Source organism: Mytilus californianus, unplaced genomic scaffold (assembly GCF_021869535.1).
Source record: "Mytilus californianus isolate M0D057914Y unplaced genomic scaffold, xbMytCali1.0.p SCAF_4, whole genome shotgun sequence".
Lineage (NCBI taxonomy): Eukaryota > Metazoa > Mollusca > Bivalvia > Mytilida > Mytilidae > Mytilus > Mytilus californianus.
In genome coordinates, this window is record NW_026262690.1 from 59,690,439 (window position 1) to 59,710,429 (window position 19,991).

The window sequence follows — 19,991 nt, forward strand, 5'->3', positions numbered from 1 at the left end:
AAGCTTTATATTTCAGAAGGTAGAAGACCTGGATGCTTCATACCTTGTATGCAGATACTTTATGTTATGAAGTTTCTGTCTGTCATATGTTGATTGACCTCATTTTCATGATTCAGTGACTGCTTGAAAAAAAATTATTCTTTTTTTGTCATGTGAATTTTCTCACTTATTATGAGTAATAGGATAACTACATTTGGTATATTTGTTCCTTGCAACATCTACATGTCTGTCAGACAGGGTTGACCTGATCTTAACCTCATTTCATGGATCAGTGATCAAGGTTAAAGTTGCATGATTAGGTCTTTCTTATATGTCAACTATATGTGGTGTATGGAATGATTGTAAGGGGTACATGTCTGTCTGGCAGATTTCATCTGACCTTGACCTCATTTTCATGGTTCATTGGTCAATTTTGATTTTGTGTGTTTTGGTCTTTTTTTCAATCGCCATAAGCAATAGGTCAACTATACTTGGTTTGGTGTATGGAATAATTGTAAGGTGTACATGTCTGTCTGACAGGATTTATCTGCCCTTGACCTCATCGTCATAGATCTTTAAAAATGTGAAGTTTATGTGATACTTGTAGTAAAACCTTTATCTTTAAGACTTTCAACATAAAACCAATGGTCAGTAAAGCAGGAAACCAAAACCAATGGTCAATAAAGCAGGCAACCTATCAGCGTGTGCACTCTTGTTTATTATTCCACTTCAATTTCAATTCAAAGTTTGACCAATCTTTTTTTTGTCATTGTAGAGTGTGATTGCCAGAGAAAACAGACTTTTGGACAATGCAGAGAAATATCTATCATACAGCATGGACAGTTTCTCTGCACAACAGGTCAGTCTTCTTGAATTAGTTTATTATAACTTGACATACAATCACTGAACAAACATGTGAACAGTCTATCAGGAGGTATGGAAATCTAATTTAAGATTCTCATATAAAAATAAGCACTCACATAATGAAATTCTGAGAAAAAACTCTTGTATAAACAGATAGATTATAAAATTATAAAAAAAAATTGCTAAAGAGACTATACTCACGACCAAAATCTCCCAAAAAATATTCTCTTCCACTTTTTTACATGCTCTGGACAATGTTGCAAGATTTACAAATTTGTTAACCGAATAGTCAATTATCTTAAAATATTGAATGCAAGTGTAAGGTAATGTTCCCTTCTGTAATTAAAGTAGATTTGTATTGCTAGGTAACTATCTGAACAGTATTAAATTTTTTCAATATTTTGTTTTCAGGTGAAGGATCATGTATATGATTACATTATTAACAATGAAGAATTTTCAATGATTGTTGAAACCAAGTTTTTACCAGAGTTGACCATTCATGCTGTGAAGCAAAAAAACATAGCTGGTCTAATTAAATTTGCAGTAGAGAAAGACAGGTAAAAGGATATGACTAACTTCCTCGTAAAATTATAAAATGTATAGAAGCAAACTTATGTAAAAGGTCATGATCCAAACAAGATAATTTATTTTGGAATTGAACTAATGCATAAAATTATGTTGGTAATAATGGGTTCTATGTTTACAACTTAAATGATGATTAATAAGCATACAGCTACTGCAAATATGTAGTACTAGAGCAATTCAAATTCAAAGTCAATCAAAAAGGATCACAAAGGGGAAAAATGCACAGGAAAGATCAGTTTTTGCAAATTGTTGAATTTGATTAGCGTTATTGCTTTATACTTGACTTAAATCTCTCGTTAAAGGAGTAGGCCCGGTAAGACCCCATTTTGGCCCAAAAAAAAAGCATTTTTACAAATTTGTTGAAATGTAAACTTTTAGCTATTTATTGGAAAGTAGAATAGTTCTGTTCCATAAATATGGGCTGTTTTTGACAGTACAATGCACATGCATCAGGTACTAGCAACATAAATTCATGCAATATTACTGAAATCTTCTCAATTTTCGCATTTGTGCTAATTTTAAGACGGTTTTTGTCTAAAATGGAAGTGGCCGCATTTGTGTTCAGTCTTAATATTTAAATATATGTTGTATTTGATGATAATACATAACATATATAAAGGTTGAGACTGAACACGAATGCGGCCACTTGCATTTTAGACAAAAACCATCTGAAAAGTGACGTTTTATGGCATATTTGATAGATTTTTAATATTTAAGCTTGAATTTGAGCGTCTTTCATGACCAAATCATTTCATATATTTTACACAAACTAATTCAATCGACTGAAGTAGACACGTAAGTGTTTAAAAAATGTCAAAAATCTTTCATTAGATCTATTTCGAATTTTAGTCCAAAACTAGCCCTTACCAGATCTTCTCCTTTCTTTAAGGAATTAAGGGTAGAGTAATGTGGTCTTTTTATCTGACAAGAACCATTTTTCACTGACATGCTGTATTTATTTACATTTAAAGTGTGTGAAACCCTTGATAAAAAATGCACACTGTTTTTTGAACATTACTTGAACTATGCAATTTTTTTTATTTTATAATCCAGAAAAAGAGATGCTGACAAAGTCCTACAGTTGTTTATATCAGAGAATACAGATTACTTGAATAGGTTGTTAAAGATAACATCTGGTGATGACGGTTCAGAATTCTCACTTCTAAAGGTAAGGTTTCCTTTATTTTATTATTATTGTAGATTGCATTTTTGTATATCTCTGCATATTAAATTTCATTCCTAATGTATAATTTTTCAACATAAGAGGTTCTTCCTTTTCACATTTGAATTTTCAGTTATTCAATAGAAAATTTATATAACAAATTGCTCATCAAGTGAAAACACTGAAAAGGTTAGTTGATTATGATCTTGAACCTATCCATATGTAAAAATAAGTAGATGTGGTATGATTTCCAATGAGACAACTCTCCACCACAGACTTAATGATGTAAAATTAGCAACTATAGGTCACTGTACAGCCTTCAAGAACGAGCAAAACCCATACGCATAGTAAGCTATAAAAGACCCTTAAATGACAAATGAAAAAAAAAAAAACAATTCAAATATGCTTGTTTGGGTGGGAATTTAAATTTATGGTTGAAAGGGTCACTTAAAAATGTATATAGTATATATGTATTCTCATTGTGTCACTTATCAGAAGAACAAAAATTGTATTATAAGACATTAGTGCAAAATCTAATTCAAGGTGTATGACACAAAAAGTTAAATAAAAAGTTGGTCTTTGTTTTGTAGGAATGTTTGTGAAAATTTATCTTCAATGTCTCTATTAGGTATTCTATTTAGTTCCAAAGCTCACTTGATCATACATACACATGTTTTAAAAGTGCTTCTAATAAGGTCTTTACCTTATCTCTTAATGAATATCTTTATCTTAGTTATGTTCTTTCTATTTGTAGGCATACATGGAGTTAGAAGGTATGGGTGATTTGGTTTACTTGTTGTAGCGATTGTAGTCATCAGTTCTTCAAACCTTGAACTTACATTTCTGTTCTTCTAGAAAAAAAATACTCCATACAGAATTTATCATGACAAGCATTATTTGGCTGTTCTGTGTATTGTGTCATATTTTGACAAGCTCAGCTCCATGTTAGAATGAAACAGATGGTGGCACATGATAAGGAATCACTTTCATTCTACTTCACATATGGTGTATATTAATTCCTTGCTGTAACATGGAGTATGGATATTATAATTAGGAATCCTGATGACCCTATATCAACATTTGTATTTATTTATTTATTTATTGTTTACTTTCGTATACTTTTGTACATTTCAAAATAATTTATATGTACACTTTTACTGAATGCAAACTTGAGCAAGATTTACATTACGGCTGTGTTAGTTATTGTAGATAAAAATTTGTCTCCTGGGATTTCGATGTAATTCATAAAAAAAATGCTTCTGCAAATTGATAGCACAAATGTGGTCAAATTTGGTTGTGTATAAATTTAATCTCAATTGTGACAAGTAGTTGATATGTTATTCATTTTACAAATTTGTCACCAATTTATGTGAAATATTTAAATGCTTATATTAAAAAAAAAATGAACTATCACGTTAAGAAGAAAGGGTTATTTAAAGATTGATTGGCAAAGTCATTTTATATGTGCTTGTGATGCAAATGTTTTGTTGAAAAGTGCTGGCATTTATTCATTAAAAATGTTTTGTTTCTTTGAATTGTATATTTGTGGTAGTCCAACAAGGAGTTCATAGATATTTTTTTTTCTGAAATGGGCAAATGTGGATATTGTCATTACAATAATCTCTTTTCCATCAGCCATTTAACGTTCTCTTCTGAAACCGATTGGATGCAGAATCAAAGATATACAAATATGTGTAACATACCATACCTGAGCAACATATGGCAACTGTAACTAATTATGCATCTAAAATGGCCACCATTGCCTAACATAATTTTTACATATTACCAAATGGGATAGTGAAAAATCTCTAAAGCAGCCATTCAAATTTCAGCAGTTGTTAGCTTGAATTAACTTGTGCCAGTGATATGGCCTGAGCTAAATGCTGATGGGAAACAGTTTGACTTAATATTTTGCCTTAAAGTAAGTTCAGTTCTATTTGCTACCGGAGGCCTATAGTTTTAGGCCATTTAACATGAGGGTGGGAGGATGTGGGTTTGATCCCCATCAAAGACAATTGAAAGACATTAAATTGGTATTTGGTGTTTCACCGCTTTAGCATGCAGATATTAAGAGTAAGAGCATAGGCTAGTTGGCTAGGAGTCAAGAATAGGTAGGTAGGTAGTGTGACAGGTCTTCCTGGGAACTATTAACTAGCACATTATAAGATCCGGCTCAGCATGTCGGTCTAGTTCAAAGCAGGATCAATATTCATATCACATCATGTTTTTGTCCTGAATATGCATTTAATTTGCCACTGGACGTTAAACACCCATCCATCCATCATTTAACTCTTGACACTATATGGGCTATTTTCATAACTTTGCATTCATTACCAATTTATGATTTATCTTTTTTACATTCACATCCTTACTGAAGCTACTTGTGACATACCAAATATTTTCAAGGTAAATTGGAATGATAGTTTGTAGAAAATTTGCTGAGATACTTATTTTTGTTCTGATGGGAATTCATATATAGCAATTTTTGCAGTAGATTAGTGCAGTGAATGATAAGGTAGTTCATATTATATTATCTTTCTTGCATCTACTCAGACAAAATGACTATTCCTGGTTAAGGACTAATCAGTATGCAATATGGTAGCAGAATTGAAGTCATGGTGAGCAAATTATTATGAGGCCATTCTGTAGTTTAACATTCATCTCAATAGGCATACCAAGCCTTACAAAATATTTCCGATGATGTAATTACAGTAAATAAGAAAGAAACATCATTGTCTGTGCTTGGTTTTAAGTGACCACTTCGAATATGTTTTCAAACTATTTCTTTAATCCTTTTTAAAGCCGTTATGATCGAATATTGAAACTAGTTCTTCCGATCAAGTTTGTTTTGAACACTGGTTCATCTTACCTTGAACCCATTTTCTAGGTTCCTTGGTCAACCTTACGTTTTAGGAATATACTCAATTGTAAATGTTAAGAATATTTTATTTATAGAACAATTTTAAGATGTACATGTCCATCTGAGTGGGTTCATTTGACTTTGACCTCATCTTCCTGATTCATTGATCAAATTAAGTGTATATGATAAGATCAGTTGCTAAATTACTGCCATTACTAGGTTAACTGTATTTGTATTATAGAAAGACTGATGTAAACATGTCCCTCTTAGATAATTCATCTGACCTAGACCTTATTCTCATGGTTCATTGATTATTAATAAGTTCCATTCGTTAGGTAAATTTTTTCAGTTAACAAATAGGTCAACTATATATTGTCTTGAATAATTGTAAGGTGTGCATGTCTTTTTGGTAAAGTTCATCTGACCATGATTTCAAGTATTGTTCCAATTAATTCATAAAGGGCATTACCTCAACAACCAGGATGTAGCTGTGTTGGGCATTAAATCTATACTCACTCAAATAAAGTTACCAATGCCTGTGCCTATGTAAATATGCACAAATGAACTGTAAAAAATTGGGTTATACCTTCAAATCAGTTTATTCAAGTATGAATTCCATTAGTGTTGTCAATAATATTCCGGCTAGTTTGATCATTTATATGAAGTTAGAATACTGACAATATTATTGACAATTGTTATGATCAACACACAATTAGAGACAATTTCTGAGATTTAATATGAATCTTCTCCACTTGCATGCCAATCCTTATTGACACAATTACATTTCACTTACATAATTAACAGACACTTTGTTAAACAACTCAATACACAAACCAATACACATTTATTGACCTAATAAAAAACTGTTTGAACTATAAAAATGATAGATTTAATTATTTACTTTTTATATTTGATCTACACAACATAAAATTTTCGGTAAATTATTTCTCAAAGACGAATGATCAGGGATGATTGATATTTTGTAATTAATAATTTTCTACAAACAATTAGCAAAATTGCACAGTTCTTACTGGAACAAACCAATAAAAAGTATGATGAGGCCAGTTTTTGGTCCTTTTAAATTACAGTAAAAAACAGTGTGAACTTGAAAATGACTGAGAGGGAAACATGCACTTCTAAAAATGAGGCATAGTATTTAAGGAAGAAAGTATACATAGAACTAAAAGCGACCAGGAGCAGGTAGAAGTCTCATATCAGAAAAAAACCTAATGAAACCATGTATGTGTACCCCATTTACATCTAAAAAAAGATGCGAAACATTCAGGAGCAAGTTATAATGAACTGAAGTCAAGTTGAAACCGAAGTCGAAATAGTTGGGTCAGAAGAGCACCTATGTTATGGAACAGTCCTCTCAAAGCCCACAATCGAAATCATGGTTCAAGAAGGGGAAAAGAAATAAACAATAAAGTTAAAACAAACATCAGAACAAATGTACACATAAAGGTGACAGAGAAAATGAAGTGACAATTACTCAGCCTAGTTAACATAATCAAGGATTACAACTGAGTACAATACAATAACATCAGTAAACCAACTGGAGTATAGGACTTTACGACATACCCTATTTCTATATTATTTATTTACTCGCAAATGAAGATGCCGAACCAGAATAAAATGAGACCTATATTGACAGGACATATCATAATTGGTAGTATAAATTAATATTCAATATTAAATCCTATGCATCAGGCGAATAAACAGAATAAAACTCATTAAAGTTACTAGGCTTATTATCTTGTACGCCAGACGCACTTTTCGTCTACAAAAAACTCATCAGTGACGCTCGAATCAAAAAGTTAAGATGCCAAATCAAGTACGAAGTTGAGGCGCATTGTGGACCCAAAAATACTGAAAGGTTTTACCAAATATAGCTAAGGTGGTATTCATGGAGGTAGAAAATCCTTAGTTTTTCGAAAAATTCAGTTTTGTAAACTTAATAAATATGACCATATCAATGATATGTCATGTCAACAGAATGGCTGGTGATATCCTCGGGAAGTAACCACCCACAAGCAGTGACATCGACCCAATGGTTGTAAAAAAATCACCAAAGATACCAGGCTTATAATTTTGTACGCCATGAGAATATGTCAATATGGTAAAATATGTAGAATATTCCAATCTGGAAATATACCACACAATGCTCAACAAAAATATCAACAACCACAAAATCCACATCGTACCAGTATATAGAAATAAAAACAACCTATATTGAGTATATTACAAGCATGCTAAAAAGTATGATAAATGTGTACTCGCCCTCTGGAAATGAGAATTGTGATGTAAAGTATGAAGATCTGCTAGTACGTGGACGAGATAATTTAAAATTTAAGGAAGAATATCAAATACTGCTTTGCAGGGAATTAAATGTGCTAATACAGAGACAACAGATCAAGGACGTATATTTGAAACATTTCATAACCAACAATCAACTTTTTATAACCATGATAAAATATCCGAATCACAGATAGACTATTTTCTACACACGAGAGCGGAGAAGAATATACAGTATGTATAATCCCAAATTAGACATTGAGCCTCTTAATGTTTCTGATAACAAAATTCTTATTGATGAAGTTTCAGGAACAGTGAATAGAAAACAACGGCAAATAAAGAAAATGTTAAACGTCCAGAATGGATAAAGGTTTATACAAAGAAGCCTTTGTAACTTAACTAAGGGGAAATTGACATAACCACAATTTGAACAACAACTGAAGCAATTGAAAATCTAGAGCATATATTTCATTATGCAGGAAACATTTGAATACCTTATGACAACAAAGGGCAACAGTGTTTGAAACTAAAACACAAATAATGCTCGAAAATCTAAAACCAAAGATGGCTTCCATTTATGCAAGCAAGATCAGCAAAATCACGAGCTTAAAAATGAAATGCAATCTGCAAATAAAGGCAACAGTAGTATACTGCTGTTCAAAAGTCATAAATCGATTAAGAGAAAACAAATCCGGGTTACAAATTAAAACCGAGGGAAACACATCAACTATAAGAGGAAAACAACGGAACAAAAGAAACACTGAACTGCAACAAAAACAAACGCCAACATACATAAAAACGGACTATTTGATAACAACTGCCATATTCCTGACTTGGTACAGTACATTTTAAGAAAAAATGTTGGGTTGAACCTGGTTTTATGGCTAGCCAAACCTCCCACTTATTTGGCAATGTTAAAAATTACCGCTAAAATGACAACACTACGTGACAGAAATACAGTACAAACAAACGCAAGAACACTCAGCACAGAGAAATACCGGTACATAAATAAATAATATAAAAGTACATTACAACATGTAAACCGCAGAATAACAACGGACATCTATGAATTAACGACAGCACAGGACACCACAAACTGCGCGTCACATGAATGGACCAACGCCACAAAAAGTAACGTATATTTTATCACAGGTAATCTTGAAATTCATACAATTATATGGAACGAGATCCAAAAATTCACTATTATTTTCACAATACTAGTCCAAATACTTATCATGATTATGACGGTCTTGAAAGGCTAATGCTGTGACGACGTCATAATTATTTGGACTAACACAATACTTTATCCATGGAAAATGGAAATTAACTCTACTATACTGACAAATAAGATATATGTGAAATGTACCGAAAATACAGAATTCAAACCACAAACGATAAGACATTACACAATATCGAACCGTACTTACAAAAGAAACATCATAACTAAATACACAAATGTTGGATATATAAATACCAAGACACGTACTTTTCTATCCAAAATTCATGTATTTAGTTTTGATGTTATATTTGTTATTCTCATCGGATTTTGTCAAATGTCTTATCGTTTGTAGTTGTAAATCTTATTTTTTTCTGTTGTATTCGTGTGTTATGGTAAAGATAATTAATCACCCAGTTCATTAATTAGATTTAAGTTTGGGTCAACTATTTGATTTTGATTTGATTTTTGGTGTTTTAACGCCACTTTTAAGCACCGCGTTTGGGCTATTTCGTGGCGGCCAGTTTTTATTGGTGGAGGAAGCCGGAGCGCCCGGAGAAAACCATCGACCTTCGATAGGAAAACTGACAATCCTAGTCAATTAAAATTGGAGTCGAGTGCACCCGCACGAGCGAGGTTCGAACTCACAACCTCAGTGTTGACTGACTAGTGATTACAGTAGTAACTACTTAGACCACTCGGCCACCGAGGCCCCTGTTTTGGTCAACTAAATTTATACGACATATTTGGTTTACAGTTTGATTTAGAAGAAACACCGACATAGCTAGATAATACTATTTATTATCTAATTACTACCACATTTTATATTAATTAGTATTGTAATTTTCATTGCTATTAATAAATGTTATATGAGTATTATAAACCAAATCTTGAATTCTATCCTAATTCTATTCAATTTTGGGGAAATTTCAGAAATTCAAATGTGACGTCACTTTTTTTGCGTTGATCTCTTTGGCTAACTCGGCTGTGAATTTTTATGTGCTGGTTTATGTTGTTTTATGTATCCGTTTTTATTCTGTAGTTAGTCACCACTTCGATGTTATCATGTATATCTATTATATAGTCATTTTTATAAATTTACTGTTTGCAAAAGTATGAATTATTCTAAATACTAAGGATTTTCTTATCCCAGAAATATAACCTTAGCCGTATTTGGCACAACTTTTTGGAACTTTTGGTCCTCAATGCTCTTCAACTTTGTACTTGTTTTGGCTTTCGTACTTTTTTTATTTGAGCGTCACTGGTTAGTCTTGTGTGGACGAAACACGCGTCTTGCGTATTAAATTTTAAACCTGGTACCTTTTGTTAGCTATTATTCGTATGTTTCTCTGTCCTATATGTTCTCCCATTTATTTGTATTGTAGTCCTGTCATGTAATGTTGTCATTTTAATGTTATATTTAACATTGTCATAAAAGCGGGAGGTTTGGCTAGCCACAAAACCAGGTTCAACCCACCATTTTTTCCTTAAAATGTCCTGTACCAAGTCAGGAAAATGGCCATTGTTATATTATAGTTCGTTTCTGTGTGTGTTACATTTTAAAATGTTGTGTTTCTGTTTTGTCGTAGTATTCCTCTTATATTTGATGTGTTTCCCTCAGTTTAAGTTTGTAACCCGGATTTGTTTTTTTCTCAATCGATTTATGAATTTCGAACAGCGGTATACTACTGTTGCCTTTATGTATAGCAATGCGAATTCACACTCGGCAAAACAGTCATATTCGGGAATAGGTCACGTTCGGTACTTAGCAGACAGCCGACGTAGATGGTAAACCACAATCTAAGACGTGGTAAAAATGTCGTTAGTTAGTTTAGACACAGGCACATCGTATAATTCGTGATGGTGTCCATAAAATGTACGGGATGTCGTTTTTAATCTTTTCTCCTCATAACTCTGTTGGAGCAGTTTCTGCATAAGGAGCACACTCCTGTATATGAAGTCCATATAGTGTGAACATGCACGAGCATAACGTTTCAATTGAGATATGTAAATACCATACGACGGAGCAGAGGGTATGTTACTGCTGAGAAATGGGAAATTCATAATTGGGAAGTTGAAATCATCCCGTTTGTCATAGATTTTAGTGTGAAGTCGTCCATCTGTGTCAATATTGAGGAAAAGATCAAGGTATGACGCAGTCCTTCTAGTATCAGTAGTATCCTTAATTTCAAGTTCACTGGGATATATGAGGTGCAAGTACTGACTGAAATATGGGTCATTCAGTGATAGGACATCATCAATATATCTGAAAGTGAAATTAAAGAATTTCGCTAGGTGCTTTTTCTTTTTGTCTTTTAGAAGGATCTGAATGAATTCTGCTTCATACGAGTACAAAAACAAATCGGCTAGAAGGGGTGCACAATTAGTACCCATTGGAATACCGACTGTCTGTTGAAATATCAATCCTCCAAACTCAACAAATATAGTGTCGATTAAAAAGTCCAGCATTTTGATAATATCTTCCTCAGTGTATTTTCTGATAGAATCAGTGTGGTTCTTCACAAAATAAGAATTGTTATAACCCAAAACAAGAAATTTATATCTACGATTCCTCAAAACGTCAATTTAACAGTGCGCAACGCAGGGCACAAGCTTCACAAATAATATCACTCGCATATACAATTATGAAATCAACCCAAATTGATAAAATATTTCATTAGTTGATACAAAAGTAGTGATAAACAGAAAGCAACAATACTGATATGATTAAATGAATAAAATGTAGTAGGTCCAGGCAAAATATCGAATGGATACAGGCAATGTTTCTCAGACATATGAAATTGTAATAATTGAAATGGGATTGACAGTGAAACAAACCTGACTATGTAATGATCCAAAATGAAATAATTTAATCTATGGAGATAGATAACCAGTTGAACAAGCAATTATAAATGAAGTAGAGTCAACAATCTGTTAGATGAAAACAGTTAAATCATCAGCTGTTAATGGAATTACCTCAGAAAATTTAAATATGAACCTGAACAGATTATACAGTTTATAGTTTATAATAGAATACCTTTGCTTCATTTGGCAAAACCTCTCGGAATTTTGGATCCTCAATGCTCTCCAACTTCGTACTTTATTTGTCCTTTTCAACTTTTTTATTCGAGCGTCACTGGTGAGTCTTTTGTAGATGAAACGCTGGTCTGGCGTACACAATTTTAATCCTGGTATCTATGATGACTTTATTTACATCAATAACTTAACTTTTTACCATTTAGATGTGCCGGAAATTAAAAATCTGGAACTGTAACCTCAGTATTTAAAGATAAGATTTACCCTGAAAATCATAGAGGTCTGACTTTACTAATACTTTTTTCGACTGTATTGCAAGGTTTTTTAAAGGACTGCGTTGACTCTAGCTCTACTATCAAAGCAAAGTAAATCACAAGGTGGTTTCATAGAAAAGTCATCATCACAGAATGCAGCGTTTATTGGCACACAAACTGCATTAGGTAATGAGGAATTACTAAAAGCACCTTTTCCCTTACTTATTACCCAAAAGGACTTTGATTAGTTAAATCAAACTACTCTTTAATAACTTATACCATGATTAAATCTGTGGTGGAGTTTTGATACTTTTACGAAAAGTGAAACAAAGATTAATAAAAAAAATAGTAAAAACAGGTTAAACATTGACGACCTACTAGAACTGGCTAAAAAGACTTTATATTCTCTTCTTGGACCAGGAATACTTGTAAGGAAAGGGGTTGTCTCCAATAGGAGCTCAAAGGTATGGAACACGTATGTAATATCACGCCCATTATATGGAATACAGGTGATGAATTTTATAGTCAGTCGTCCTTAGATTAGAAAGACTACAGCTCAAAGAATGTAGACAAATCCAGGGACATTCCCATCGAAAAACAAGTGTTACGCTGCACTCACTATAAGTGGAATAGCCAGTTCAGGCAGTAGTGGACTGATTACTACTTTCTTAGGAAAAATCCTTCACAACTAAAAATACTAAAGAATATGTGATTTTAGAAAAACAACTAAGTATGGCAAAACAAGATGGGCAAAGCTACATTATTTAAGGTATTCAAAGGTAGTCTTTTGTAGAAGACAGGCGCGTCTGGCATACAAAATTTAAATCCTTGTATCTATGATCAGTTTATTTAAGAAATATAATTCACTAGAGATCAAAACATTACTGAATAATGAAATAGATACCACACAATTGAAGAAATAAAACAGTTAAGAAACACATAAGCCAATACTGTGACAACAAGTGGCAAGAGGAGGGACAACTGAAGTGTACTTTAAAATTTTCGAAAAATTTAATTACATGCTATTGGATATGCACATCAGGTATGGAAATCTGTTCCAAATTGTCAAATTGAAGTGAAGGCCAGACTGCTTACTGAAACTTACATGTTACAAGTAAATAAAGTCAAATTAAGAAGTAACAAAGAAATTTCAAAATGTCAACTATCCATAAATGATACAGAAGATTTAGAGCATTTTTAATGATATATAGAAAATTGAAAGACTTGCGTGAGCATATGAAAATTTTATAAAATAAGAAGTACTACTACTAGACTGTTTTACTGAAATTATGAGAAGATTTATTTTCCTAAAAAGAGACAACTTCATAGACATCGAACAAATAACAAAGACTTTTTGTTATGGGATACGTGTCAGGAGAACTTCTCTACTGAAAGGGCAAGACATAACGTAAAGATATAGACTTAAAATACGCCAGATAAAAAATCCAATGCTTTTAGTATATACAATAACCATGGTTGGTGAGATAACTAAAGTTTAATGTAAGTTGTAAACATCTTTAAATCTTAAAACAATGTATCCTTTTATGAGTGTACCCTAGAGACGAGTACCTCACCTGGAAAAAAAGTATATAAAAAATAGCGAACTCTAGATTGAATAAGGGGAAGTCATAAAACTGACAATCTTAAACATTATCAGCCAACGGAACGAGTGGAAACCATCTGTCTTGGTACATGCATTTTTGAAGAAAATTATGAGTTAAGCCTGACTTTATAGTTCGCTAAACCTCCCACTTGGAAGACAGTTTATGAGTTTGAATGACCCGTTTGTATTTTTCGTTTCTCTTTTATAGTTCCGTTATATTTATAAAATTGGGTGAGCAACCCAAACAGACATAATAGGTTAATGTGACAATAATTGGGACCAAGCAGCCAAAACTGTGGAAACATACATCACAGACATACAACACATCTGACTTAAAAATTCAAATTAACATACAAATAAATCTAACACAGACGCCAATAAAAAAGTTTTTGTAGTTGATAGTGAAGTAACAAAGACGCCGATAAAAAAAGTTTTTGTAGTTGACAGTACATACCATGTATAGTAAACACTTTTTCGATAAAATACTAATTAAGTAAAATATAAATACAAAGGTAAACAACATGGAAACAACACTGTAAAAACCTTATGCGTCCAAATCGCACCTCTGGGGCCACTTGCACCAGTAACAGGTACATGTAATAAGAAAACCTGCACGTCCAGTATTAACGGTCAAATCAAGGAAGCCAACAAAACCGATAAAAATTTCAGGGTGACATGGTGGACATTTCGGTTCGGGAACAAGACAACTATTTAAATGTCACTGACGAGTCAGAAATCTGTAATGATCAATCATGACCTGACGGCGACCTTTGTTTTTTCCTACTAACCTTGTTGGGATAGATTTTTTTTAGTTCCGAATATACCTCTGTTAGTGAAGTCGCCATAATGAGAACAAGTGCTGACCTATCAATTGAGGTACCTGAACGGGTTAGACTGGGACTTGTTTTTTTATTACTAATAAAGATAGGAATATAATAAAAGGAACACTATTTGCTTATTTTAGGAAAATTTTGTATAAATTATATTGGTTCATACTAGATCAAGAACATAGGTTCATTCATAGTTCTTCTAACAGAATATTACCTTATAAAAATCCGACCATATGTGTCATTGGTATAACGGAAGATATATATATATATATATATATACCACTTTCATGTACAAGAATTACGGACATTTCAAGGCGAGATAACTCGTGTTACTTTTCTATTCTGGTTCCCATCTTGTTCTCATCGTCTGGTGACCAGTAGATAAGAATAGATAACTCCCCTAAACGAACACCCCGCCAATAGATGTCACTTTGACGTTATGCCTATAGGGTAATTTATGATATTAGCAGTTATACGATAATTCCGAACGCAGTTGGATTTAAGAAAGAAACCCCGCGTACACTATACACAGATGAATGATGAAGAAATTGCCGATAGGAAAGAAGTAATTAAAAAAAGAAAAGTTTTGCATGCCCTATGATGTAGAAAGAATATTTTCTGTTAACGATGGTTCAAAAGAGATACGTTTACATGTTATTATATTTCCTATATTTATAATATATGTATATCTCTTGATCAATACTTTTTTTAATTTTTTTTCTTAATCTAATAAATTTTCTTATTGTATGAAATTTGTAACCCTGTTTATACTACACACGACCTTCTCGGAAGCTTTAAGATAGTCCAAATAATTTCTCATCGGTGTTTCTGATTTTAACAAGTTCAATAAAAGCCGCAGGCAAACTGATCTATCCTTGTAAATTTCTTTTTAATTGGGTTAGATGAAAATCCTTTCAACATCAAGCAGGCTTTCAAGGCTTTCAAGGCTTTCTACATTCAGGTCCGTACGCTCCACAGAGAGTCAAATTGTAAACAAGCATATCACTGCCACTACCCAGCTTAAAGCCTCTTCCGAACATTTGAAAGTCCCTACTATGTACTGGTTACCTAAATTGCACAAAAAAAACATTTAAATTCCGTTTCATCTCCGCATCTAGTAAGTGTTCTACTACCAATCTATCAGTGCTTCTAACTACCTCCCTTACTACTATCAAAGAACTTGTTATTAACTTTTGTAATAAAGCTTATGAAAATAATGGTATTAATCATTTTTGGAGTGTTAAAAATTCTTTAGAGGTTTTAGATAAAATACATGCTTTTGATGGTCCTTTTAATTCTGTTGACAGCTATGATTTTTCTACTCTCTTTACTACACTTCCACACAATCTTATCAAGAAAAAGTTTTCATATTTAATTAAATGGTCTTTTGAAAAATCTCATTACAAATTTATTTGCTGTAACTCGTTTAAAGCCTTTTTCTGTAACGAAAAAGGAAAGTATGATAGATACACTTACTGGAAATGTGAAGATATGATTGAAGCTTTAAGTTTTCTCCTGGACAACATATATGTACGTTTCGGCGATAAAGTGTATCGACAAGTAGCAGGTATTCCTATGGGCACTAACTGCGCCCCTTTAATAGCAGATTTATTCCTGTATTACTATGAATCTCAGTTTATGACCAAACTCAGTAAAGACACGTCATTGTTACATTTGGTTGATACTTTCAACAATACCTTCCGTTATCTAGATGATATTTTTTCGTTAAACAATCCAGAGTTCTCTAAATATACTACCGAAATTTACCCAAAAGAACTTACTTTAGCTAAATCTAACATAAACAGCAGTAGTTGTCCTTTTCTGGATTTGGACATTTCAATCTCTAAAGGAAAACTCCATACTAAAATTTACGACAAAAGAGACGACTTTTCATTCCCTATTGTTAATTTTCCTTTTTTAGACGGCGATGTTCCTTTGGCTCCATCATACGGTGTTTATATATCCCAACTTGTTCGTTATGCCCGTGTGTGTAGTGATGTCATAGATTTTAACGAACGTTATCAATGCATCACTGGTAAATCATTAAGTCAGGGATTTCGTTACCATAAATTACGTAAAACAAAGATTTGATTAGTAAATTTGGCTGTACCTGTAGAAAAATTATTAAAATTGGTATTTCACATCCTAAATTTGACGGTAATATTGTACTTCAAGCGCGGAAATCACTATGTGATCCGTGTAAACTCATCGAACCTTTAAACAAACTTATTAGTAAAGGTTATCTTACCAATGTTGTAATTAGATCTTTGAATATAGTTTACATTGGCACTAATATCGATTTTGTCATCAGCAAATTAAAACATACCTAAATTTGTATTCTTTTCAAACGGGATGTATAAAGACACACCCACGTTCATTTTGATCTATAAAGAGGTTAAACTATCTTACTGTCTGTCGATACATTTATTTTTGGCATTGCACAAGTCATGTCTTCTTTGACTGTCCATGACGTTAAAATACTAAATCCCTGGGATGTGTTTTAGTTGATTTTAGTCTCTGATGTATGATTTTTTATTATTAATTGTTTTGGCTTTTAACTAGCTGTCAGTAACTGCGAGTACTCTCAAATCGTACTTTCTTGTTCATTTGACCTGTTGATACTAATTGTAATGCTTTTTTGTTATTTAATGTTATTCAGGGTTATATCTGGTCTATATACCAGCTTTGATAAGTGTTTGGTATTACTATAAATTTTACTTCGTACTATGAACATCAAAATTATTTATTTTGTAAAAATATTTCCTTTCTCTATTGGAACTGTACACATATACCTAACAACAAAATTATTTTCATTTACCTGTGTTTAAAATAAATGCAAATGGCTGATATTTTTGTTCGAGCATATTGTTTTTCTTAAATTGTTTAACATTTCATACCGATATAACATGTTACTTTTATTATTCTTCCCTTAGTTTATTTATTTTGTATTTGCATTGTATCATAGGTCAAATTTATTTGTTCATTGTATGTTCATTGGTGTTAATATGTCCTTTGATTGAGTTAAGCTATTTCAGTTGATATTTTATAGTGTGCCTTTCTATGTTGTGATGTTACACTAATATTTCAGAAAAAGGGTGAAGGTTTGGTGCCATTAAAACGTTTAAACCCGCTGCATTTGTTTGCACCTGTCCTAAGTCAGGAATCTGATGTTCAGTAGTTGTCGTTTGTTGATGTGGTTCATAAGTGTTTCTCGTTTCTCGTTTTTTATATAGATTAGACCGTTGGTTTTCCCGATTGAATGGTTTTACACTAGTAATTTTTGGGGCCCTTAGTATAGCTTACTGTTCGGTGTGAGCCAAGGCTCCGTGTTGAAGACCGTACTTTGACCTATAATGGTTTACTTTTTTAAATTTTGACTTGGATGGAGAGTTGTCTCATTGGCACTCATACCACATCTTCTTATATCTATTGAGTATTATCTAGATTATGTTTTATATAAAAAAAAATAGCATTTAACTCTTCAACGTGATTCTGGAAAAGGATAGACAATTTATGAATATGACGAATACATAATCTTTCAATCAGTTTAATTGAAGTGTGGAGCTGGCATGTCAGTTATTGCTGTAGTAGTCCTTTAGTTAATTTATCATGTATCATTGCCATTTTGCTTAGTGTCTTAAAAGAATTTTGTTATCTATTCTGACATCGGACTCGGACTTCTTTTAAACTGAGTTTTACTGTGCGTATTGCTGTGTTTTGTTTATTCTACATAGGCTAGAGGTATAGAGGGAGGGTTGAAATCTCATAAAACATATAAATAAAAGCTACAGAAGGCAATATCATAAATATGACAGACAAGATGTTCATTTTTTACTGTCAATTTTAGATTTTATTTGATATGGGTAGGTCACATGTATTCGACATTGACATTGTATAAGCCAGATGTATACTCCATGCTGAATTTTATTTGATCTAGGTAACACGTAAACTCATTAACACCTGTGGATTAAATTGTAATATTTTCCTGTCCTCTAGGAACATAAAACTTACATAATTCACTACCCTTATTTAGACATAGATATCAGTAAATAAAACCGCAGACTTTCTCCTTAAAGTTTAGTGGTTTGTACATATATTGAAGGTGTGCATGTGGTCAGGGTTTAATATTTGCTCTTTTGGGAGATAGTTGAAGTTATTTTAAAATAACACTTTGCATCTGCGGGGGCATCATTTGTTTCTCCCAGACACAATTAAATCTCAGATAAAGTTCTACATTATCTTTGTTATGATACAGTTACTTCAGAGTGAAGTGCGGGGCTTCACTTTGTTAGTTAATTTTATAATTATTTTTTTGTTGTAATTAATCTTATTTGAAAATATTCGTTCATATTTCAGTCGTATCTCAATTTTGTTTTTTCTTTATAAAATTAGTTTATATGTGTTACCCTATATTCTTATGTGTAGAATACTCTTACACATTTAAACATAAGAATAGAGGGCAACATACATAAATTATTATTGTTAAATCGCATTGATAAGAGTTTGAACACTTAAGACAAGGTAAAAAAGTTGATGTGAAAAGACTATTTTCGAACTATAAATTAACTGCAAAAAATAAAAAAGGGGGTCTCCCAACAATCTCTTTTGCATGGACTACTATATTTTCAATATAATACTTCAATGATAAGATAAAATAGTAACATATGGTATTGAATAGTGATACCGCACCGGAAAGGATTTGCCGTGGCACCATGGGACGCTTAAACAATATACTATGTAAATATTGACACATTCGTGTTTATATGTTAGCTGAGATCGATAATTATAGAGCTTTTCTTAAAAAGCACCTCGATGTTTTTCGTCATTTGTATTATTAAACGACATTTTATGAATATACTAAACAAGGATTTGTATAGTACTATACAAATCCTTGTACTAAACAATAAGATTAATGTATAAAGGAGAACATAAAGATATATCCTAACAATGATTTTGATGCTATGATATCTTACTGTATACATTCAAAATACTTGCATTTACTTCTCTGATCATTTCTTATAATGATAAGAATAATATTCCCTATACTTTTCATTATACAAAACTTGTATAAAATTTTGTATGTTTTGAATAACATTAAAAATTGCACGTTGTCATCTTTTCTATTTCAATTTAGTTTTTTAGATTTCGTAGACATTTTTTTTCAATAATACTATCATGCAATTGTGTATTCAAATATTTGATAATAATAATATAATTACTCAAATCAAAATAAGATTAATTAGACAGAGCCTTTAAAAAAAAAACGAAAAAAAAAACAACACTTTTTGCATATTTTTCGTCAAGATG

At 32.2% G+C, this 19,991-nt stretch overlaps 1 protein-coding gene across 1 annotated transcript in view; it reads left to right on the forward strand.

Moving 5' to 3' along the window:
- LOC127736991 (kinetochore-associated protein 1-like) overlaps nt 1-4,125 on the forward strand; it is a 78,744-nt gene extending 74,619 nt beyond the window's left edge. The window contains exons 59-62 of the mRNA XM_052247547.1: nt 755-838; nt 1,255-1,400; nt 2,482-2,596; nt 3,345-4,125. Coding sequence (XP_052103507.1) covers nt 755-838; nt 1,255-1,400; nt 2,482-2,596; nt 3,345-3,392 — 393 coding nt within the window. The 3' untranslated portion in view covers nt 3,393-4,125. The remainder of the gene's footprint in view (nt 1-754; nt 839-1,254; nt 1,401-2,481; nt 2,597-3,344) is intronic.
- The last annotated feature ends 15,866 nt before the right edge of the window (nt 4,126-19,991 follow it).